Source organism: Rutidosis leptorrhynchoides, chromosome 1, assembly GCF_046630445.1.
Source record: "Rutidosis leptorrhynchoides isolate AG116_Rl617_1_P2 chromosome 1, CSIRO_AGI_Rlap_v1, whole genome shotgun sequence".
In the NCBI taxonomy this organism is placed as follows: Eukaryota; Viridiplantae; Streptophyta; class Magnoliopsida; order Asterales; family Asteraceae; genus Rutidosis; species Rutidosis leptorrhynchoides.
The window spans coordinates 526,929,677-526,955,683 of NC_092333.1; the positions used below are offsets into that span (position 1 = coordinate 526,929,677).

Below are 26,007 nucleotides of genomic sequence, written 5' to 3' on the forward strand. Positions count from 1 at the left end.
TATTTAATGTCATGGGCATATCTTCGGAATATATGTACCACGGTCAAACCACGGTCGAACCGTAGCCAACCCGAGAACATATTTCCTACAAGTACCTTTTCATAAGAATAAGAACACAGATTCAAGAAAAATACAAAAACTATCGGCATAAAAGGTAATGCAAGATCCCACAGATACAAATATGATTGTAACTGATTAGTCTGCATTCAAATTGTAACCTGATAAGATATTAGTTTAAATATACTTGCAACTTTTTATATATTCATTCAAGGCATTTAATCAAACAATTGGTGTACAAACATAATTTACAATTTAAACAATACATCACCATTCCTCAAACATACCTGTTAGAAATCAGCACACAAGTACAAATGCTCAAACTTCGCAAATCAGCGACGTTAATCCAGTAATCTGATGACCAACAAATTAGGGTTTGGTTTTTTCATTGAAAATAGATATGAGAAGTATCAAACTTGAAAATTTGAGGTTGGATTTAATCGTGATTTCTCACCGAATATGATTTGATGTAGTTTAAAGCTTTCATTACCACAGTGTCATGGTTTCATCCATAGTTCAAGGGAACATACGTATGGAGGAGAGGTTTTTTATTTATCCCATGTTTTGTTGATCAAACTGTTCTTATGCTTTTAAAAATTGCTCCTAAATCCACTGACGTGAAAACCGTTCCTAAACTCACCTAAATGACATCATTATCTATTTAAATGGATAGGATTAGAATTACTAATAAGTATTCACCAAAAAAAAATAAAAAAATAATAACAATCAATTTTACTTTTTTACCTTACATTTGAATCTCAAAAATCTATTTCTAAAGTAAAAGGCACTAAGGTTAAAAATATCTATATGTTTCAATTCTGATTCAGATTATTTGTAAAACGTGTTGTTGTCAAGAAATCCAAAAAAAAAAAAAAAAAAAGGTAATTTTAATTTAGAATTGAGGGAGTAAATAATTTTCATGGACCATGAAGACACATGTTTTATGAGCAGTACCCAACCCAATCCCCTAGGCAGAAAAAAAACTACTAGCAACCACTTTAAAAAATGGCGTCTTCACCCATTCCATCATCATCACTATTTCCCCATAGCCTTGGGTGCTCGGCTGATACCTTTCTCTCTTTTATATCGCCGGCACCACCTTTTTTCTTTAATTACTCACTTTATTCCACTAAAAATGTAATCTTTTTTTATTTCACATTATCCCCACCTCCATTTTCCCTAATTTATTTTTATCCCTTTTTTTCTGCTTAATTGTTTATTATAAACCCTAATTAATTAATTAATTATCCTACAGTTTGCATGCTTTAATAAGCGGCGGCATCAACAAAAACGTACCAGCATCATGCCTTTGCAAGCCGTTACTGAAAAGAAAGCTCCTTTGGATAACAGAATGCTGGTACATCCCTATTTATTATTAATTGTTTTACCAAAAATTCTCATTTTCTTGATCTTTATTCAATTGGGTGTTTTGTTTAATTAGTTTTTATTCTAAGTTAAGCAAAAAGTTTTAATCTTTTGCAGGTTTATGTGCCTCCGCATCCTTTGATCAAGCATTGGGTATCAGTTCTTAGAAATGAGCAGACACCATGTCCAATCTTTAGTAAGTCATAATTATAATGTGGCTTTTTTTGTTGATATTTTTTTATTTTAGATTGTGATTCTGCATGTTTGTTTAGAGAACGTGACATGCAATGATGTTATGGATGTATATGGTCTTGTAGCAACTTCAGTTATTTTAAGTTAATGCTAGATTAAAATTATGCTTTTCTTTGTTGTGCATTTATATTATTTTTGTTGCTATAGTGTTCTGTATACAAATTTCTTTGTAGTTGTTTTTTGGATGTTCTGTAATTTCATGAATTTGAACTTGCATGTTGTCAAGAGATTATTTAGATTGTGATTTTGCAATTTTGTGTTTAGAATTTGACATGCAATTGGAAAAATATGATCCTGTTTGCTGCTTCAGTTATCCTATTTAAGTGATTGAATATCTGATTTGTTAATAATTAGAGTCAAATAACATGTTGAATAATTCATCTTAGTGAATATGTTCTAAATTAAGGGTAAACAACACATAAAGGTACCCAAATCTATCAAATTTCTCATTTCTTGTACTTCCATCTTTTTTATTTTCTTTTTTATCTATTTGAGGATCTAAGAATTTTTTAATGTTCAAAAAGAGATTTTTTTAATGTTGTGATGCGTCTTAAGGTTTTTAAAAAAGGTACATTTTTTGTGGTAGAAAATAGCAAGATGTAGTACAATAAGTGATGCTTTAAAAGCTACTTTTTTATTCTAATAGTGATGCTTTAAAAGGTAATTAATAGATCATATTTTTGTGACATTTAGAATGATTTTGTTTTATATTTCACTTAAATTGTAGAGAGTGCCATGGCTGAGTTGGGAAGGCTTCTTATGTACGAAGCATCCCGAGATTGGCTGGTACACTATTCCATTTTCTTGTTTTTACAATATAAATTCAAATTTCTTAAACTTGTTTATCGTTGAGTTGTTGGCCAACGACTCTGTTTGACAAAAAATAAGTGTTGAACAAAGTAAATTTGCAATGTTTTGCAGCCTACAGTTTCAGGGGAAATTCAGACCCCACTTGGAGTTGCTTCGGTTGAATTTATTGATCCACGAGAACCTGTTGCGGTTAGTATATCTTTCCCTTTGAATAGTTAATATCCATTTTCGTTCTTTAATTGTTCACTATGTTCTGAATGTTAATCTTAGTCGAGATAAAAGAGTGTATTTAATTAGTAAATTTTTGTATGAATACTAAGACTATTTTTGCAGGTTGTTCCCATACTAAGAGCTGGTCTTGCTCTTGCAGAGCATGCAGCATCCGTCTTACCCGCAACTAAGACGTATCACTTAGGTAACTACCTCATAAATCTTGATCAGAACGTTGATTATTAATGTTTTATAATATAATTTCTTTTGACCGTTAGTTGACTATTTTATTATTTGATTTCTTGTAAAACTAGGTGTTAGCAGAGACGAGGAAACGCTACAACCAACAATATACTTGAACAAGTAAGAAGTTACAATTCTATGCTAAACGAACTTGTCATAAGTTTTTTGATATTGCATTATCTGCTCATTTTTATCAAAAAATCGGGTTTTTCATGCATCACTTTTAATAGCTCTTAATGTATCTTATGTAGGTTGCCAAAACAATTTTCAGAAGGAACTCGAGTGGTTATTGTAGATCCTATGCTAGCAACCGGTAAGTTCGCTTTAATTAAATTGTTGAAGCCTGCTCTTTACATTAATTTAATTGTATTAGCATTTTAATACCTTTGTTTTGTACTTAAAACTATCTTTAGGTGGCACAATAGTTGCAGCCATTGACCTGATTAAGGAACGTGGAGTTGACAACCATAATATCAAAGTGGTCAGTGAAGAAACCTTCATCTTCTGTTTTAAGTTGTGCTGTTAACAGTCATGAATCAACTTCAGTCACTCAAAATATTATTCTGTTCATCACTCGAGTTCACAAGATTTCTCTTTTTATTTTTGAAAAAAAAAAATGTTGGATATTTGCTAGTTTTTATCTACTTTCTACATAGATTTTAATGGTAGAGTTTGACATTTGCATAGGTAGCTGCTGTGGCTTGCCCTCCAGCCCTTCAAAAGCTGAGCGAAAAATATCCTGGGTACAGTATCTACTAAAACCTAAAAACTAGAGGTGGCAATTTCGACCCATTATCCTAAAAATGGGTCGATTTGGGTTGTATTTAGTCACCAAAACATATCTTTCTTATTATTTGAGATTAATGTTGTGTATAATTTTCTCAGGCTTCATGTATATGCTGGAATAATAGATCCAACTCTTACTGATCAAGGGTTAGTAAATCCACCAATCCAAAATAATAATCATGTTTTATTAATTAATTAATTAATCAGTTGTGTTTTTAAATGGTGATATTTCAGGATGATTATCCCGGGGCTAGGAGATGCAGGAGACCGAAGCTTCGGTACATAAATGCCTTCTTCTGGTTCATGCAACTCTTTTAGTTTGTGTCGTCAAATGTTTTGATCCAAGTGTTGGTCAAAATGTTGATGCTTGTCGAGTCATTCCATTTAAGTGTTAGTTATCGTGTGTTGTCGGTGGTCAAGTACTTGTTTATGGCATCTAGTTCTTGTGTTTGTTGGGTGAAATAAAGTTATTTAGTTAATCCTTTTTGTCTCAACCTTTGATTGCTCTCTTTAAAGTATATTAGGGTTTGCATCCAAACAAATAGCTGGTTTTCGCTAACCTTGAAAATACAAAATAAAGAGACAAAATTTAGAACCTCACACAGCTATAAAGACAAACCAAACATTATCCTTATGAATACGTCGCCAACCTCTAAAACCAAACAAATCCTATACGAATAACCCAAGTACAACAAACACCGCACCCCAAACAATGTTTAATACGCCTAAATAAATAGATATCTAAGAAAGATTACTTAATTACCTTCTATATACAGTTCTATGGGTGCACATTTTCCGGTTCAGAATCGGTTCCAGAAAAACCGGTTAAAAAACTGGTTTTCCATTTCTGGTTTCTCAGGTCAGTTTATTCGGAATCGATTTTTTTTTTCAGTTTTGAACCAGTAAAAACACTCAAAAACATCAAAATAACGTTCAAAAATCAACAAAAACTGGCTAGTTTTTTGTCATTTTCGAACAGACCCGCATAACCGATTTGGAACTGGTCCTCAATGGAACCGGTTTAGAACCACTATTTTTAGAACGTCGGGTTGGTTTTTCTTGGAACCGGGTCGGGGTGTGCATCTCTATATAGTTCAACATGAATCTGATTCTGAGATAGGATAGTCCTCAACTAAGTCACCATTCTGTATCCGGTGCAAGCTTTTGTTCACGAAGCAAAATTCAAATTTTGAATTCCACATAACGAAGGTTCAGAAGCAGATGTCATCCTTTTCTGCACAAACATAGATCGAATCAATGGCCCTTTAGCAGTCCCCATCAGTTAGATCATCACTAAGCCATTTTCTAGACTCGTGAATAGGCCACCGTCTTTTTACGACACTAATGATGATGACCTTTCCGTAATGCGTGAAGCTAGTAACGATTTACATGATTCAGTTGATACTGAGACAGTGAGACGTTCCTGATTCGTTTAGTACGAGGAGTGGGTGAACCGGAATCGATTCAACGGTTTATTTAGCCAGAGATGAACTAGTTTGGTCTAGCAAACTAGGTTTTTATACCGCCAATATGATTATCATACACGATGACTACCATAAGAGTTATCGTTAACATACATAAACATATTGTACGTAACGTCATAGCGCCGGTTAACATTGACTTTTAGGGACGGATATTGAAATCTACAATATATGTATACACATTAGCGACAACTCATCAGTCACCTAATTTGTTGACCAACCCATATCTGAACAATATATACTCTACTGATCCCTAATCACAATAACATCTGCAATTCATTTTCCATTAACTTTCATCATCACAATACCATCTTTAGGATCTCATGATGATAATTCTATCCTTAAACTTCCTGATTTCTAAGGTTTATCAGAAAAATCGTGAGCGAGTGATTTCTCATAAAGAAAAATATCACGCTAGCAATTTTTTTACGAATACTCCTTACTATTTGTAAGTGGAGGTTGATAGGTTAAATTAAGAAAGAAAACTAATTAAGTAAATTTTACTGGATAGTGAATGTTAATTTATAACGCTTCATCAGATAATACTACTGTATAATACGGAGCAGCATTTTATATTTTTGATTATATGGTTGAGAAAATGAAAGTAACACACAGTTACATTTAACCCCTTTCGTTAATACAGAATTGACTTGAGCTTTTTAACTATTCATGAGATCTTCATTTCATCCCTTGGTATAAATGATGGGTTTTTAGGTTATTTGTGTAACAATATGTCAAATTCGTGTTGACTCTGGTACGAAGTAGGCTCGATCCTTAACCGGTCATCGGTGAAGATCTCAAGTCTACACACAGACACCACAAATCATAAGATGATTGCGAAATACATGTCCATAAATGATTAAATTTCGATCCATAAGAAACAAATAAAACTAAATATAGATCAAGAACTACCAGTTTCTAACACACAATCGTCAATAGAATATCCAAATTTCAACAAACTTTACACAAACGTTCTTGATGTCATGTTATCAAAGATCAAGAGATCCAGGCAACTTCTAACCTGTTACCGACAGCAGGCATACTTTTGATTATAATTGAGTAGGCCCAGTTATTCCGTAACAGGAGCATCAATATGAACTTCAGCCTCAATGTTACCACGAGATGTCTCTTTATAACAACCCGGTGTCACCTACAAAGACAAAGATTAATAAAACCATACAGAGAGATATTTAAACATTTCATTAATAACTGAACAAGTCTATTATCAAACTCCATGAAGAATCTTGGCGGAAATGTATAGGTGTAAATGGTTATATATGTGTCACTTTACATTTTTACAGATCTTACAAAATATTTCAAACATCAAATTAAGCCCACAATTATAATTTCTGAACCTAAACAATATATTAAGATACGGGGATACGCATGATTCATCTTTTAATGGATATTATTATGTTATCAAAGGAAAAAGTAACATGCACTATAATACAACACTGCACATTTTAGAGGTGGAAAATAGGTGGATCAGGTGGGTTGGCTGACGGTCAGAACGGGTTTGGGTCAAAGTAAGTTATTTTGAGACAGGTCAAAATAGCCAGGCAGGATTGAGTAGGCCCAAAACATTTTGGACGAATTTTAATAGATATAGATATAGATATAGATATTTGTGTTAAATGTGTTTACAAAATTTATATTATTAATATTTATGAAAGTGAATTAGCAGGTTGCATTAACTGATAGTACCCTTTGGCTATATTGAAATTTGGCCCATTTGACCCATTTTGTGTTTATATTTTTATTTTTAGTCAAACTGTTTTAAATTGTAACCCAAACCAGCCAATGGAAGGTAAATTGGTCAAAATTGCCATTTCTAAATTGCTGCCGCTGATGATAAAAATAATAATAATGACGACGGTGTTAGTGAGGATGATGATGACAGATGATGAAGATGACGACGATAATTAATAAAATTAATAATAATAATAATAATGATAATAGAGTACCCACATGAATAGCGACTACATATCGCTGTAATTGCGCCAAACTGCACGAAATTCTTCACGGAATGTATTCAGACGAGCTTTAAGGTTAGGTGTTCGAAAGCTTGCATGCGCAATAGTTGCTGAAAACGGATAAGATTTAAAAGTCAATCTAATCTAATTGATATTATTACAGATGGTTTATTTTCATAAGAAGGTTGAATATACCAAGAAGGCCAGCAGTCAATGCCCATAACAAGGTGAGGAGGCCGCAAGAAACAAACCAAAGAAGGAAACTCACTGTGAAAGGTCAAAAGGGTAAGTAGCTGGTCACCATTAAAAAGCAAATGGGTTTAGCATAAAAGAACTACAACTCATTAGAAAAAAGTCCATACCAGCAGAAAAGGCCAAAACAACCGCCCAACGAGGCCGTCCACATATATAGATTGCCCTTTTAGAGGAAGGACGCCCACGAAGAACAGGCCTGCAAGTTTTAAATGAGCTTGTAAGAAACTTTACATTTATATTTTCAATATGAAAATGAAATCTAATAGGCTTACGTTATTTGTGGTCTCATTTTTGCAGCTAAATGTGGAGAAAATCTTCTCACAGTTCTTGTTACTCTTTCACTGAATGTACCTGCAAAGCTGTAGGCCAAGATAAAAGAAGGGATTGTTAATAAGGAGAGTCACAATTGATATATTAACAGCTATAGAAACGGCTAAACATTGACAAACGCACTCTAAAAGGAGGATATTAGAGTCTGAAGAGTGACGCGTCATCATAGTTACTGCTAACACACAACTCACGAGTAACCAAAGAGCTGGAAGGAAAGACAGGATCTGAGATATTTACATTGTACTTTTTATATGTGTAGTAGATTATAAAGAAATGTTACATATAAAAATAAGAATGCATAAGAGCTATTGTTAGCAAAGAACGCCGGAATTTTCACAAAACATGAATAGGTCCACTAGCATGTATTTTCATAAGATTATTAATAACTTTATAAGTATGATATGAGGGAATTGGCTCGATAATCAAAACCAAAAAACAGAAATGCCCACATGACGTGAATAGGTCAATTAGCATGTATTCATAAGATTATTAATAACTTTATAAGTATAATAAGAGGGAATTGGCTCGATATTCAAAACTAAAAAAAAAAAAAAAAACAGAAATGCTGCTGAAAGTAAAATCAAATTGAATTTATGAGCCCTTTGGTGTACGTTCTATATGTTTTGAAATCTGACTGCACTGTTAAATCGTCAAGAGTAAAATGGTTTTGATTGTCTGAGATCTAGTTTTCAAGGTATATCTAGATAACATGTTTTCATGTCTGCATGAAGCTTAGGTAGATGACCTTAATAATGAAGTCTGAACGCATTTTATAATCTAACAAGACGGGAGAATCAAGGTTGTACAGAACTCTGTTGTGAAATAATTCAACGTCGTCAAGAACATGACGTCATCCAATGGCTTTGCCAGAATAATAAGCGGCGAACAGGTTGATTTACTCAGTTTCCAGTTTAAGATTTCCTTGTTTAAGCCTAGATAATTGTATACAACAAAGAAAAATCCCTGTCAATGAGACACGCTAAAAAGATCATTTCCGAGATGCATTTATAAATGGAATGAAAATCACATTATGTGCCCTTATCTTTCTAATCTTTATAACAATATGAATCTCTGTTACAACCTCAAAAGCTTTGATGAAATGTACTTTGTAGTTCTCCATATATAACTGATTCAATTGATTTTTATCGAGTTTTGGTTATGTATCGTAATAATTATGACAAGATAGTCCATTGGGTCCTGACATCCATGCGAAAGATCTTGGGTTTGAATCTTGTGGTGGCCGGGGAAGGGTTGGAAACGGCTGCGGAGTGATCCGGCTGGCCACGTACATAATGTATGGTAGCATATTCACTCATTTCACAACTAGTATCTCCTTGACAATGTAAAACATTTAAAAAACAAATAGAAGTAGAGGAAGACATTTCCATGACTTTTTATACACTTTCATGAAAACCAGTGTTGATCATTCTCATCATACTTGTACTCTAAATAAAGTTGTAAGGTTTTCCCTGTTCGGGTTACCCAAGGAGGGCGAGTGACCCGGCCCTATACTCTAGTGTACGCAGCCCATCAGGAATACTCCCTGTCCCTGGCTGTTTCCAACCCTTCCCTGGCCACCCCAAGATTCGAACCTAAGACCTCTTGCAAGGATGTCAGGGCCCAACCACTTGTACGCTAAATGTTTCACATATTATATGTGCTGCCAAGTAAGACGTATACTAGCACTAAGAAATCTCATACCCATTTGAAGAGCCAGCCAAACTAACAAGTCAAATTTATCTACTGAAAAGCTTTTAACTAATTAAAATACCAATCAGCCTCTTAAATATTACTCCGTAGGTGATGTAATTTAAGACATATTTCAAAATCAATAATGATATGATTGATAATGATGACATGAAAGGGAAATGCGTTTAAAAGAAAGGAGGACCTAAATGTTCAAAAAAGTGTGTTACTGATGGGTCATAGTAGTTTTTGTGTGGATATGTCTGATTGATTCCATTACTTATTATTTAATCAATGTTATAGACAATCTCTTTGTCGTTTTCATCCTTCCCTACCAAACATACCACTTTCATATGGCGTGTATCTCACTATACTTCCTGGTTATTAAAAAAAATTTCACAAGATATTGTTCTCTACACACACAAGATCTCTTGAATAGTTAAACCACAGACGTCCTATAAAGAAACTAATAATATTTAAAGTTGAATAACTATCGTAAGTGTTTAGAAATACCAGTATATCACTAACTTCTTAGTTGAAGAAAAGCCTAGTCTTTTTTTTTTAAAAAGACATGTTTCCCGTCTATCTTCACTGTTCCTTAATCCAAAACAATCAAATCCCCACCAAAAGGAAGAATCTTGTTTTTTTTAACAGTAATCACACTTTCAAAAAGACAACTAAGCATATTCTAAAAGATAGCCAAAGCAGGACTGCAGGGTATCAACCATATGAACATGGGCTAGAGTTGTATATGCAGTATGCACAAAAGAATTAAGATCTTATAATTATAATACCATTTTATTGTTATCAAAATCACCCGCAGTAAATTTCCTCAAAAAATAGCGTTTATCTAATTATGATTACAATTCTTTACACGTCAACCAACAATAAAAACCCACACCAGTCAATCATCAATAATCACATCACTGCATACTTCTTCCTACATATACTAAATTAAACAAGGAGCAACGTACCTATCGTTTAAGAAAGCGATCGTTAAAGCAGTCGACAGAGCCGCAACGATAGCAAGTGGTCTCCTAAGAAATCCCAATCCTACACGTAACAAATTCATAAAACATTTATTTATATTACAGAAAATGATAAAATCGAAATTAAATTAAATTTCATGGAACAATCCCACCTATATTCATATTTTATCGAATTAACTTACCAAGAATGAACATGATCATGAGGAAGTAATTAGTCCGGTAACTGTACAACAAAAAAGCACAAACTCTTACTAAAGAGCTAATTAACTGTTAACCCTAATTTAATCAAATCAATATATAAAGAGGAAGAAAACATACTAATAGAGATTACACTTGAGGCGACTGTTCCATTTATTAGAAGAACGAGGAAGAGTGAATTTAGAGAAGAATTCATTGAGAGGGCGAGGAGGTGAAGACCAATCGACTTCTTTAAGTGCTTCGATCAGGTCTTCTGTTGTTACTGTTCCCCAATCCATTGATTTGATTTGATTTAATTTGATTGATTCGATTGATGATCAATGTAAAAACCTAGAAGAAGAATATAACAATTGATTGATGGTATGGAGTTTTTAGAGTTTTGATTTAGAAAGATGCGATTGGAAACGGTGACGTGTTGGATTTGCGGATTTTGATTTTCCTTTCTTGACGATGCTGCAAACTTGTATTGTCAATTACTCCGTTCGTATTAGAATTTTTATTTTATTTTATTTTTTATTTATTTTACGAGTATTTAATTTTAATTTAAAATTAAATTAAATTAAATTAAATTTTATTTTATTTTATTTTTTTATCGTATGTATACATAATAGTGAAATGACTCGTGGAACCATGAAATTGTTTAAACGAAATAGTTTAATGATATATTTTAAGTATTAAGTGAATAATACTAAAGTTATTTACTTTAAATGAACCGTGGAACAAAGAATTCCAACTAAGAAACTTGTCGTTGTTTTTACAAACATATTGATATACTTAATTTGGTCAGAATAAATGAACTACATTTCTTCTCTCACTCCCCTCTTCCAATTTTCATCACAATTACTTTTTTCCTTGGTATAAAAGTCTACATTACAACCTTTTATTGAGACATGTATTTCGCATACATATGTGACGTAATTAATCCCATAAAGTTTGCTTTAAAAAATATTATATTTTTAATAATAATTATTAGTAATAAAAAATTTCTCTTGAAATTTTTTCAAAAATTAAAATACAATTATTTTATGAAGGTTATACAATATGCTTCAAAGTTTGTACATGTGTTCATGGGTTGTTTTGTAAAAGATTACACAATTTATTTTAAAGTTTGTACTTATGGTCATGAAGGTGTTTTATTATAAGATTGTACATAATGCTTCAAATATTGTACATATGATTATGAAGGTGTTTTACCATAAGGTTGTGCATAATGTTCTAAATATTGTACATATGATCATGATGTGTTTTATTATAAGTTTGTACATAATGTTTCATATATTATTATACAATTAACATGTTAATATTTTTATTAAATACAATTAATTATTTTAATGACATCATCATGGGGATTAGATTTTCTCTATTTATTTTTGAATTTTTTTAAGCTTGAATAATTATTATTTATGATATCATCATTTTAGAGATTTATATGATACTATAGATACATAAAAGTATATTCTATGTATTATTTTTATAATATATAATTTTAGTTACAATGATAATTATAATTATATTTATAGCTATAGTCATAGTTATATATTATTATTATTATTATTATTATTATTATTATTATTATTATTATTATTATTATTATTATTATTATTATTATTATTCATATTAATTATTAATATCATCATTATTATTATTATTATTATTATTATTATTATTATTATTATTATTATTATAATAAGAAAATGATTACTAACTTCTTAATAATCTTCTAATTAGCCAATTGACACAAGATTACCTTTGACATATCTATAATTACATTCACATTTACTCAACATCTTACATTTATTTATAGTTTTGAATTACACATAAGACATAAGATAAGATAATATGAAAACAAAAAGAATATATTCAATCGTCCAAGTGGTAATCAAAAATGTAAATTGTGACTATAAAATAATATGAACCTTATAATTGTATTGTATTATTACACAACTATTTATAAATTACATATACATACGAAATCTTAATAAATCAAACACGTCTATACAATCAGGTCACATCTATATACATATTCTAACAATCCTGTAGTTTGAGCGGAAGGAAACATATAAATTCAAACTGTAACATAAATACATAACTATAACTACGCATTCTAATAAACAAACATTATTAACATAATAAAATTTAAAAATGTATATAAAGTCTTCATGGAAGAGTTTGGAAAGTTTGAAACATTATTAACATAATAAAATTTAAAAATGTATATAAAGTCTTCATGGAAGAGTTTGGAAAGTTTGGCTGCTCCACTTGAGTGTCTTTTAAAGAAAGAAAAAATGAAAAGACATTATAGGATGAAGATAAGAAAAGAAAATGTAAGAAGTAAGAAATAAAGGTGATATGTGTATCGACCCCATTTTTTCGACTTATATTTGTGCTTGTTACTTTCACGAAACTGCGTATTGGTGCGTATTGTGTTAGATTATATTCTGGGATCTTATTATATTATAGAACGTGTTATTAAGTACTTGGTTACTTAACTTGATCCTCGAATGCTTTTATGACCGTTAGTGTCACTTGACGTTTAAAACGAGCTATGTATCTTGGTACACGTTTAACTTTTGTCATAATTGGAATATTATGAATACGTAATACTAATTGTTATTTTCTAATGACAATTACTTGACTTATTGGTTGCTTAATTACGCTTAGTAATTTACTTATGCTCACTAGTTAGTCTTGTTGGACTTTCTACCTTATTGGACTTAAGCCCACCCTACTCTAGCTAATGGACTCTTAAATTAGCCCAACTTTAATAAGTTTATGACCCATATAAATGTAAGACAAAAACCCATTAATATGAGCCAACATACTGGCATTTTTGTTAACCATTACCACACATGTTGCATGAGATCCCAACAATAAGCACCACCTTTAGACCACCACTAAGCAAAAAGCAAAAGTTGTCCCCCCTTTGTCCCTTCCCAACCGTCGGCCAACCTACATCCACCACCACTATAAATATCAAGCTCATTTCTCCCATTTCACACTTGATCTCATTCACATTTTACACACATTTGCTCTCTAATTCTCTCTCTAGTCTTTCTCACACTAAAAATTGTAAGTTCTAAATTTTCTTCTTCTTCTCTTCTTCTTATACACGACATCATCATCATCTTCATAAGATCAAGCTTTTTAGCTTCTTGATCTTGTTATATCTTGAAGATTCAAACTTTGATTTGAATCCTTCAAGAACATGAAAGATTCAAGCTTTCTAGCTTTGAATCTTCATTATTTTGATGGATCTAAGCTTTATAGCTTAAGATCACTTTATTTTTGTTAAAAGATCAAAACTTGTGTTTATGATCTTCATGTAACTTGTAGATCTAGCCTTTTGCTTTAAGGATCTTCAAGAACATTAAAGATCCAAGCTTTCTAGCTTAGGGTTTCATTATTTTGTTTAGATCTTAGCTTTTTAGCTTATGGTCTCATTACTTTCACTAGATCTTAGCTTTCTAGCTTATGGTCTCATTAATCTTGTAAAGATCCAAGCTTTCTAGCTTAGGGTTTCTTAATACTTGAGATCTAGGATATTATTGTAGATATCACTTACTTGGAACCTTTTTATGATTTTTATGGTGATAAAAATCAAGTCTTCATCATCTCATATGATGAAGATGCATAAACTTGTGTCAAAAGGACAAATGTTGAAGCTTTATTGTGTTTATGCAATAAAGAGACAACCTTGATGTTCAAAACTTGTAGAATGTTAGCTTTTACTCTTAGTTGTGAGTTGATGGTTGAAACTTGGTCAAAGTGATGCTAAAACATCAAAGAGTTGTACACTTGAAGCTTACACGCATCAAGGATGAGAACCGTGATGAGCATCAAGCACCAAGAAACCCACCTGAGCACTTGTTTGCTGTTTTTCGGGGTCTGATCAGACTCTCAGGACTTCTGGAAAATTAATTTTCAGATAGTTCGGTTCGAGTAGATGACTTTTCGTTTAGGACTCGCCTAAATCCGATACCCGATTTAGGATTTATAGCCTTCCGAAAATCACTACGCCTTTGTAACGACGTGCCGAAAATCACGTACGGAGCCTTGGCCACTGACCACGCGTCTTTTCGGTTTGTATAGAGGTCGTAGCAGCTGTCCGAAATCAGCCTTTTGTTTCGATCTCTATTCTTGTTGAAAACTTACATTATCTTTTACGAATGATGATGATGATGATACTTAAGACTTAATTTATTCACTTTAAAACCTTTTGGGACAATATACTGACTTAGTAACCTTTGACTTAGGTTGAAGACCTTTCGGACCGACTTACTACTTGCATACTTTCCGTACCGACTTTTACCGCATTTATCACTGTGAGTTATAGCTCCCTTTCTACTTTACTATTTTTGGGACTGAGAATACGTGCGCTTTTTATGTTTTACATACTAGACACGAGTAATTAAACTTTATATATGTGTGGGTTATATAACGGCATAAACTTTCCCCTTAGCACGGTAACGTTTAACTATTGGTTTTTGAATCGGTAGACGCGAATCTTAGATATGGATCCATAGGGTTTGACATCCCCACTCGGGCTAGTCGCGCTAGCATTTAACGGGTGTTTAATACTTCGAGAACATATGCACTCGCCAAGTGTACTTTTAGAGGGTGATATTTATTTTACGTTAAGTTAGTTACCGGGTGCCCACGGATAAGCATATACTTTTCATACTGTTTTGAATACGAAATCTCGTGGTTTACATTATATCGTTAATTACAAAAACTATAGCTCACCAACATTCGTATTGACTTTTTAGCATATTTTATTCTCAGGTAACTAAGACGCTTATTGCTTCCGCTGTAATAGACTGCTGTGTTAGACTTTCGCTGCATTGTTTAGAGATGTATCAATCATGGAACTTTTGTCTTGCATTCACAACTTATGTTATTTTTGAATAATGGCTTTGTAATGACCCTTGAGTCACGTACTTATGTTTATGCTTTCTATTCGTAGAAGCACGTTATCCTTTGTAAAACGTTATCTTTTCATGAATGCAAAACTGGTTTTTAAACAGTATATAGCGTTTGACCTTGTAATGATCCTGTTGTTGATGATCCGTACACGATGGTTTTGTACGTGGCGTCACATTTGGTGTCAGAGCATTGGTTATAGGGAATTAGGTTGCATTAGTGTGTCTTGACCGAGTCGAGTAGGATTCACTAATAGGACTAATCTACAACTTGCGCGTTTACTTGTTTCTGCGAAACTGTTGCATGCTACTGCTTACTTTTACTGCTATGTGAACTTGCTGTATGCTATTGCTTATTCTCGTTACTGCATGCTACTATCTGTTTTTGATTGCACGTTACTTATGTTTGATACTGTTACTATTGCCATGCTATGTACTGCTAGGATGCTGTAGTGCCTGATTACGTGCTTGATAATGCTAAAAACGAACATATATTTCATAGCATTATTCCTCAAGAAAGACAAGCTTTTAGTTGCAATTGTTCTATTTACAAGTGATATTCGTTTAAATAATAAAAGGTGAAGACAAAAGACAGATTCGACGATTTGAAGACGCAAACGACCAAAAAGCTCAAAAGAACAAAAGACAATCAAAAAGGTTCCAATTATTGATAAGAAACGTCTCGAAATCACAAGAGTACAAGATTCAAAACGCAAAGTACAAGATATTAAATTGTACGCGAGGACGTTCGGAAATCCGGAACCGGGACCAGAGTCAACTCTTAACGCTCGACGCAACGGACTAAAAATTACAAGTTAACTATGTATATAAATATAATATAATATATAATTAATTATATTAATTATATATATATTATATATATATATTAAAAACCGTCGGCAGCAAGAAACTCCAAGGGTGTGAGCTGTAAATATATCTCCGCGACTCGCGGAGTTTGAAGGGCATTTTGCCGCGAGTCGCGGAGCCCCAATTTTCAACTCTGGCTATAAAGCCAACCGAATTCTGATCAAAATAAATCATCTTTTTCTCTTCCTCTTCATACGTAAATATATTTATATTTATAATTTATATTTTAATTTTAATTATAATTCTAATAATAAGGGTATGTTAGCGAATGTTGTAAGGGTGTAAGTCGAAATTCTGTCCGTGTAACGCTACGCTATTTTTAATCATTGTAAGTTATGTTCAACCTTTTTATATTAATGTCTCGTAGCTAAGTTATTATTATGCTTATTTAAAACGAAGTAATCATGATGTTGGGCTAATTACTAAAATTGGGTAATTGGGCTTTGTACCATAATTGGGTTTTGGACAAAAGAACGACACTTGTGGAAACTAGACTATGGGCTATTAATGGGCTTTATATTTGTTTAACTAAATGAAAGTTTGTTAATGTTAATATAAAGATTTACAATTGGGCGTCCCTATAAATTACCATATACACTCGATCGGACACGATGGGCGGGGTATTTATATGTACGAATAATCGTTCATTTAACCAGACACGGGAATGGATTAATAGCCACTAGAATAATTAAAACAGGGGTGAAATTACATTCAAGGGTAATTGGTGTAATTGTTAACAAAGTAGTAAAACCTTGGTTTACACGCAGTCGATAACCTGGTGTATTCATTAAACAAAGTATTAAAACCTTGTTACAATTCGAATCCCCAATTAGTTGGAATATTTAACTTCGGGTATAATAATAATTTGACAAGGACACTTGCAATTTATATTTATGACTGATGGACTGTTATGGACAAAAACCAGACGGACATATTAAATAATCCAGGACAAAGGACAATTAACCCATGGGCATAAAACTAAAATCAACACGTCAAACATCATGATTACGGAAGTTTAAATAAGCATAATTCTTTTATTTCATATTTTATTTCCTTTATTTTATATTTAATTGCACTTCTAATTATCGCACTTTTATTTATTGTTATTTAATCGCACTTTTAATTATTGTACTTTTTAATTATCGTAAGTTTATTTTATCGCACTTTTATTATTCGCAATTTCATTATCGTTATTTACTTTACGCTTTAATTTAAGTCTTGTATTTATTTTATATTTTACATTAGGTTTTAACTGCGACTAAAGTCTTAAAATCGACAAACCGGTCATTAAACGGTAAAAACCCCCCTTTATAATAATAATATTACTTATATATATATTTGTATTTTTAATAAAAGTAAACTAATATAGCGTTGAGCTTTGTTTAAAGATTTCTCTGTGGAACGAACCGGACTTACTAAAAACTACACTACTGTACGATTAGGTACACTGCCTATAAGTGTTGTAGCAAGGTTTAAGTATATCCATTCTATAAATAAATAAATATCTTGTGTAAAATTGTATCGTATTTAATAGTATTTCCTGCTAAAATTAATAACTATTTTATATACACCTCGCATAACATCAAGTATTTTTGGCGCCGCTGCCGGGGAACTATCTTAAAAGCCGGAAGCGCAACGCTAATATAAAAAAAAAAAAAAAAGATTTTTAGTTACTTTTATTAAAAGTCGTTTTTGTAAAAATACGTTTTAAATATTCAAAAATATAAAAAGAAAAACAAAAATATATGTATTTTTAAGATTTTTTTTAAATATTTAAGTTTTATAAGTTTCTTTATTTCTATTTTAGTTTATAAAAATATAAGTTTTATTTTAAAATCGTTTATTTAAATTAAAAACAGAAAACAGAAAAAAAAAAAAAAAAAATAAAATAAAGAAAACGCGTAAAAAGTGAAACCTGTCAACTGAATTCTGGATCCCCGCGACTCGCGGGGTTTTCCTCATTAATCACCGCAACTCGCGGAGACCCTCTGACAGGCGACAAGGAAGCCCTAATCGAGCATTAATTACGGGATATTATTATTTATAATTATTATTTAACCTAATTATTATTATTATTATTTTTAGTTTTAGTTTTATTTTTACTTTTTATTTATTTATGTATTTAGTATTAATTAAGTTTTTATTAAATTGTAAAATTAATAGTTTAGTAAAATAAATAATATAAAAATAATATTTTTATAAAAATTGTACTTTTTACAACTTTTTGTATATTTTTATATTTTGTACCTTTTTAATCGTTGTAGCGTAATATTTGTATTTTTAGCTCATATTTAATTTTAAAATTAGTTTTTGCTATAGTTATTTTTACTCCTAGATTTTTAGGTTTTGCCGTAGAATTCCTTAAGTGCTTTTTCTTTAGACTAAGATTTAGGTGCTTTAGAATTTTGCGACGCCTTTTTAAGTTTTAGTTTCTTTTTAAGTTATTTCCATTTGGGATTTAGTTTTTCCTGTAAGCTTTAATATTTTTAGACACCTTTTACTATGTACCAATTATCATTCCAATTAGTAATTTCAATTTGCGATTATAATTTTAAGTTAGTTGTAGTAATAAGGTTAAATTAGTTAAGTATTTTTAAGTTTTTATAAGTTTCTTTTATTTTTCCGTCACCTTTTATTTTTCAACCATATTTTTTTCTTTTTCGACCTTTTGCGACGAACTCTTTTTCTTTCTTATTTCTCGCCATTCTAGTTTTTAGGACATAGATTTTTATTCTACTTCTTATCTAAATTTCTTAAAATTACGAAAATTTATTTTGAGTGGTTAAATTAATAGACATCAAAATTTTCTGGTTCGTAGTAATAGTTGGATTTGTACGTGGACCGGGTTATTGGAGCCAAACAGTCCTCAATTATATTGAGACCAAACGAATCCTGCCCCTCTGCTGCATCTTTTGGCTATTCGAAACGTGGGCAAAATCAGAAAAGTCTATTGATTGGATAACTTATTATAATTTTTCTTTCCTTTTAAAAAACTAATAGGATATTCTGTGAATGCACCGAGCAAGACGTTCATCACCTTTTGTACGTTCACCACCTGTAACTAGATCAAGACATCGTTTAACAAATATAACCGCCGTTGATTTTTCTTTAGAATCGTCATCCAGTCGACCAAGTACTTCAGTTCAAATTTCCGATAATCCAGTTTTTGAAACAAACCTCACAATTGAGAATCCAGAAAATATTCAGGAACGGTTCATAGATCCTGAACCATTAAACTTTCCTCCGGAACCACCAATCATTCAAACAGAGATTGTTGAGGAACGAACTATTAAATCAGAATCATCTATTGATACCGATTCAACAAATTCAATTATGGAGAATCTGGAACCTTTAAGTATGGAAGACCGAATGAGAGCTAAACGCACTGGCCAAGGTCACGCAATTACTCATCCAGACATTAATGCGCCAGATTATGAAATCAAAGGACAAATTTTACACATGGTGACTAATCAATGCCAATTTAGTGGTGCGCCGAAGGAAGATCCAAATGAACATCTACGTACCTTTAATAGGATCTGCACACTATTTAAAATACGAGAAGTGGAGGATGAACAGATATATCTCATGTTATTTCCCTGGACTTTAAAGGGAGAAGCCAAAGATTGGTTGAAATCGTTACCTGAAGGGGCGATTGATACATGGGATGTTTTAATTGATAAATTTCTTAAACAATTTTTTCCTGCATCTAAAGCCGTAAGACTTCAAGCAGAAATTGTTACGTTCACACAGAAGCCAAATGAAACTCTATATGAGGCGTGGACAAGATATGGAAAGTTGTTAAGAGGATGTCCGCAACATGGTTTAGACACCTGTCAAATAGTACAAATATTCTACCAAGGATGCGACATCACTACAAGAAAAGACATAGATATAGCAGCTGGTGGTTCTATTATGAAGAAAACCGAAACTGATGCTTACAAAATTATTGATAACACTGCTTCCCACTCACATGAGTGGCACCAAGAAAAAGACATCATTAGATCATCTAAAGCAGCTAGAGCCGATTCTAGCCATGACTTAGATTCCATTTCCGCAAAGATAGATGCTTTCGAGAGACGAATGGAAAAGATGACTAAGGATATTCATGCTATACGAATTAGTTGTGAGCAGTGTGGAGGACCACATTTGACAAAAGATTGTCTCAGTATTGAATTAACAATGGAACAAAGAGAAAATATTTCATACATAAACCAAAGGCCTGGAAATAATTATCAGAATAATTATCAACCGCCAAGACCTATTTACAATCAAAATCAGAACTATAACCGAAATATTCCATACAATAACCAACAAGGTCCTAGCAATCAACAAGTATCCAATAATACTTACAATCAGCAAAGACCGAATTTTCAAAACAAACCACCACAACAAACCGATGATAAAAAGCCGAATTTAGAAGATATGATGACGAAGCTAGTTGAAACTCAAACGCAGTTTTTCACATCTCAAAAACAAACCAATGAACAAAATGCTCAAGCATTTAGAAATCAACAAGCTTCTATTCAAAATCTGGAACAAGAAGTAAGTAACCTAGCAAGGTTAATAGGTGAAAGAAAACCGGGAAGTTTACCTAGCGATACAAATGCTAACCCCCGGAATGAAACAGCTAAAGCTATTACCACAAGAAGTGGTACAACACTTAAACCACCTGAAATACCTGTAACTTCTGATGAAACTATTCCTACTCCACAAGAACCACAACCTGATCAAGATAAGGAAAAAGAACCGGTAGTTGAAAAGGTTAATGAAGATAACACAGTTAAGGATAAACCTTATGTTAAACCATACCAACCACCACTTCCTTACCCGAGTAAAATGAAGAAAGAAAAACTTGAAGCCGAGCAATCCAAATTCTTGGATATGTTTAAACAGATAAATGTAAATCTTCCTTTCATTGATGTGATTTCAGGAATGCCAAGGTATGCTAAATTCTTGAAAGATCTAATCACGAATAGAAAGAAAATGGAAGAACTCTCGGCTGTAACTATGAATGCTAATTGTTCAGCAGTGCTGTTGAATAAGATACCAGAAAAACTATCTGATCCAGGAAGTTTCACAATTCCATGTTTTCTGGGTAGTCTTAGTTCAATAGAAGCATTAGCAGATTTAGGTGCTAGTATAAATCTAATGCCGTATTCACTATACGCTAAACTAGACCTTGGAGAATTGAAACCAACCAGAATAAGCATACAACTAGCCGATAGATCAATAAAATATCCTAGAGGGATAATGGAGAACATGCTAGTTAAAGTTGGTACTTTAGTATTTCCAGTAGATTTTGTTGTTTTGGACATGGAAGAAGATTCTCAAGTTCCTCTCATATTAGGAAGACCATTCTTAAACACGGCTAAAGCAATGATAGACGTGTTCGGTAAGAAACTGACCCTAAGTATAGAGGATGAGAGTGTTACCTTTTCAGTTGATAGAGCCATGCAACAACCACAATCTGCAGATGATACATGTTATTATATTAAAACTATAGATGCACATGCAGAATTATTAGAAGAATTTCCAGAATTACAAGGAACAGGAGAATGTTCTTTAGGAGAAAGTAATGAACCAATTGATGAAGCTGAAATGTTAGCTACACTTATAGCTAATGGATATGAACCAACAACAGAAGAAATTCAAATGCTAAAAGAAGAAGACAGATATCGATATAAATCATCGATAGAAGAACCTCCGAAATTAGAGTTAAAGCCACTTCCAAACCATTTGGAATACGCTTATTTACATGGTGAATCTGAATTACCTGTAATAATATCGTCTTCTCTTACTGAAAATGAGAAATCACAACTCATTTCTGTGTTGAAAGCTCATAAACCAGCCATTGCATGGAAGATTCATGATATTAAAGGAATAAGTCCTTCGTATTGCACACATAAAATCCTTATGGAAGAAGGTCATAAAACGTATGTGCAACGCCAAAGAAGACTAAATCCTAATATGCAAGATGTAGTTAAGAAAGAGATTATTAAACTGCTAGATGCAGGTTTGATATATCCAATTTCTGATAGTCCATGGGTAAGCCCAGTTCAATGCGTACCTAAGAAGGGTGGCATGACTGTCATCACAAATGAGAAAATGAGCTTATTCCTACTAGGACTGTAACAGGATGGCGTGTATGTATTGATTATAGAAAATTAAATGACGCCACCAGAAAAGATCACTTTCCCTTACCTTTCATAGATCAAATGTTGGAAAGATTAGCCGGAAATAGTTACTATTGTTTTCTAGATGGATTTTCCGGATATTTTCAAATTCCAATAGCACCCGAAGATCAAGAGAAAACCACATTTACGTGCCCTTATGGTACTTTTGCTTACAAACGCATGCCATTTGGACTTTGTAACGCCCCTGCAACCTTTCAAAGGTGTATGATGGCGATTTTTCACGACATGATAGAAGAATGCATGGAAGTATTCATGGATGACTTTTCAGTCTTCGGTGATACATTTAAATCATGTCTAGTTAATCTGGAACGAATGCTAATTAGATGCGAAAAATCAAATCTAGTACTTAATTGGGAGAAATGCCATTTCATGGTTAAAGAAGGCATCGTTCTTGGACATAAAATTTCAAAAGAAGGAATTGAAGTGGATAGAGCTAAAGTAGATGTAATTGCTAAACTTCCACATCCCACCAATGTTAGAGGAGTTAGGAGTTTTCTAGGGCATGCCGGTTTTTACCGACGTTTCATAAAAGATTTTTCTAAAATTGCCACTCCTATGAATAAACTCCTAGAAAAGGATGCGCCATTCATCTTTTCAGATGAATGTATCAAATCTTTTAATATTCTTAAAGAAAAACTCACTAATGCACCGATCATGATAACACCAAATTGGAATCTACCATTTGAACTAATGTGCGATGCAAGTGATTTTGCAATGGGAGCCGTTTTAGGACAAAGGATTGAAAAACGATTTCAACCTATATATTATGCTAGTAAGACATTACAAGGAGCACAAACGAACTATACAACTACTGAAAAAGAACTCCTTGCTATTGTCTTTGCTTTTGACAAATTTCGATCATATCTCGTTCTAGCAAAAACGGTGGTCTATACCGACCATTCTGCTCTTAGATACCTATTTTCAAAACAAGATGCTAAACCAAGATTAATCCGTTGGATCTTACTCTTACAAGAGTTTGATATTGAAATCCGAGATAAAAAGGGAGCAGAAAATCTCGCCGCTGATCATCTTTCTCGTCTTGAAAATCCCGAATTAGAAGTTCTGAATGAATCGGCCATACAAGACAACTTTCCTGATGAATATCTATTGAAGATAGATTATAAAGAAATCCCATGGTTTGCAGACTATGCAAACTACTTAGTTTGTGGATTCCTTGAAAAAGGATTATCGTACCAAAGACGAAAGAAATTCTTCAGTGATATAAAACACTATTTCTGGGAAGATCCACATCTGTTTAAAAGTTGTCCCGATGGAATAATACGCCGATGTGTATTTGGAGATGAAGCTAGTAAAATATTAAACCATTGTCACACAGGACCAACAGGAGGGCATTATGGGCCTCAACTAACAGCAAGAAAAGTTTATGAAGCTGGATTCTATTGGCCTACAATTTACAAAGACGCACACCTTCTTTGCAAATCCTGTGATGCATGTCAAAGGGCCGGAAAAATAAGTCAACGTGATGAAATGCCACAAAATGTCATCCAAGTATGTGAAGTATTTGACATTTGGGGTATTGACTTTATGGGTCCATTTCCAAAATCTCATAATAATCTATATATACTCGTAGCCATTGATTATGTATCTAAATGGGCGGAAGCACAAGCTCTCCCAACTAACGATGCACGAGTTGTAGTCAATTTTTTAAAACGTCTTTTTGCAAGGTTTGGAACACCGAAAGCTTTAATAAGTGATCGGGGTACTCATTTCTGTAATAATCAACTTGAGAAAGTTGTTAAAAGATATGGAGTAACTCATAAAATCTCCACCGCATATCATCCACAAACAAGTGGACAAGTTGAAAATACCAACCGAGCTTTAAAACGTATTTTAGAGAAAACCGTAGGATCAAATCCGAAGGAATGGTCCATTAAATTGGAGGATGCACTCTGGGCTTTTAGAACAGCCTACAAAACTCCAATTGGAACCACACCTTTTAGACTTGTGTATGGAAAAGCATGTCATCTTCCAGTAGAAATTGAACACAAAGCATTTTGGGCTTTGAAGACATGTAATCTTGATTTACATGAAGCCGGACGTCTACGATTAAGTCAACTAAACGAATTAGAAGAATTAAGACATGAAGCATACGAAAATTCGTTAATCTATAAAGAAAGAACGAAGAAATGGCATGATAAAAGAATCAGAAGTTCAAAAGAATTTAAAGAAGGAGACAGAGTTCTTCTTTTCAATTCACGATTCAAGCTATTTCCTGGAAAATTGAAATCAAGATGGTCTGGACCATTCATAGTCAAAAGAGTTTTCCCATACGGAACGATAGAATTGATAAATTCAAATGGGATTGAATTTAAAGTTAATGGTCACAGAGTTAAACATTACATACATGGTCCGATGGAAGTCGACAACGAAGTTAATCACAATTTCGACACCACAGCTAACTAAGTGTGGGGAGAATCAAGTCTTTAAAGGATAATATGTATTTCTGTTAGAGTTAGATTGTCTGTTTTCGTGTAGTTCTCGAAAATGGAACACGTATGGTCTTTCCCTAGCAGACCCTAAAGAACTAGTCTTCTCCCCCCATTCTGAATTTTTATTTTTTTTAGGTTTTTACAAAATGAAGACTGCCTGTGAATTAAACCATGGTCTAATGCTACACGCTTTGATCACTAAAAGAAATAATGACATACTACCGAGTGAATTAGTATCAGTAATCAGAGAAAGAATGGACGGAGTTAGAAAAGGATCCAGATGCGAAGATAATAAGTTACAATTTGGTAAAGGAAAATCAAAATCCGCAGCGAAAAGAAGAGCACGACACCTAGAACGATGTCACAAATGCGGAAAATGGTCACATGGAGGTAAATGTTCAAATAATCAAACCTATTCAAATACCGAATTTGTTACTTTATGCAGAGACGGACCGTTCATATGTTTAGAAGAAAAGACAATGAATGCTCGAGGTTACGCCTATGCAGCCATGGAAAACCAATTAAACCGACTATCTTATGAATATAATAGATCATATAACTAAGAAATCTATTTCACAGGTATGTCTGTACAGTTTTTATTTTTATTTTTATTTTTAACCTTTTGATAATAAACGCTAATTTGTTCGCTAAAAAGTATTAAATTGGTATTAAATAAAATTAGGTTTGGCGACCGAAATTATTGATATCGTTCAAAAATTTATTACATCACTGCGAAATTTAACGTTTATTCTTAAGGTATAAATATCTTTAATCAATCAAACCAAAATATTTCAAAAATTCGTCATGAGTTAAATTAGGTCTTGGAACCGAAATTACTTTACCGAAAAGAGGGGCGCATATTTTTGATAATATTTGATTGATTAAAGTGGGATAAAAATACAAAAAGATTTTTAATTTTATTTTTACCATGTTTTTAATCTT

At 32.7% G+C, this 26,007-nt stretch overlaps 2 protein-coding genes across 3 annotated transcripts; one reads left to right on the top strand and one right to left on the bottom strand.

The window, feature by feature from the left end:
- Positions 1–1,039: 1,039 nt before the first annotated feature.
- On the top strand, positions 1,040–4,165 carry LOC139877345 (uracil phosphoribosyltransferase). The gene is made up of 12 exons (XM_071864771.1): positions 1,040–1,194; positions 1,313–1,414; positions 1,540–1,618; positions 2,402–2,460; positions 2,596–2,673; positions 2,818–2,899; positions 3,009–3,057; positions 3,189–3,250; positions 3,351–3,418; positions 3,625–3,680; positions 3,823–3,870; positions 3,958–4,165. Exons 1-12 carry the CDS (start codon positions 1,063–1,065, stop codon positions 4,007–4,009), a joined length of 867 nt encoding a protein of 288 aa, XP_071720872.1. The 5' UTR covers positions 1,040–1,062; the 3' UTR covers positions 4,010–4,165.
- A 1,851-nt stretch (positions 4,166–6,016) lies between these two features.
- Positions 6,017–11,086, bottom strand: LOC139877354 (PRA1 family protein A1-like). 2 transcript variants are annotated; one of them, XM_071864779.1, is made up of 8 exons: positions 10,756–11,086; positions 10,620–10,660; positions 10,423–10,501; positions 7,705–7,791; positions 7,540–7,628; positions 7,373–7,444; positions 7,173–7,287; positions 6,017–6,354 (listed from the first exon to the last, which is right to left on the bottom strand). In XM_071864779.1, the coding sequence occupies exons 1-7, from the start codon at positions 10,911–10,913 to the stop codon at positions 7,184–7,186; spliced, it is 630 nt and encodes a 209-aa protein (XP_071720880.1). In that variant the 5' UTR covers positions 10,914–11,086; the 3' UTR covers positions 6,017–6,354; positions 7,173–7,183. The 2 variants fall into 2 exon arrangements, with proteins under 2 accessions (XP_071720880.1, XP_071720886.1); XM_071864785.1 differs by having other exon boundaries at positions 7,169–7,287.
- Between the last annotated feature and the right edge of the window lie 14,921 nt (positions 11,087–26,007).

Coding starts and splice junctions, on each gene's coding strand:
- LOC139877345 (XM_071864771.1), top strand. CDS start 1,063: ATGGCGTCTTCACCCATTCCATCATCATCACTATTTCCCCATAGCCTT. Junction 1,195..1,312: donor CACTTTATTCCACTAAAAAT/GTAATCTTTTTT, acceptor ATTATCCTACAG/TTTGCATGCTTTAATAAGCG. Junction 2,461..2,595: donor AAGCATCCCGAGATTGGCTG/GTACACTATTCC, acceptor AATGTTTTGCAG/CCTACAGTTTCAGGGGAAAT.
- LOC139877354 (XM_071864779.1), bottom strand. CDS start 10,913: ATGGATTGGGGAACAGTAACAACAGAAGACCTGATCGAAGCACTTAAA. Junction 10,502..10,619: donor CATGATCATGTTCATTCTTG/GTAAGTTAATTC, acceptor TGTTACGTGTAG/GATTGGGATTTCTTAGGAGA. Junction 7,445..7,539: donor TGTTTTGGCCTTTTCTGCTG/GTATGGACTTTT, acceptor GACCTTTCACAG/TGAGTTTCCTTCTTTGGTTT.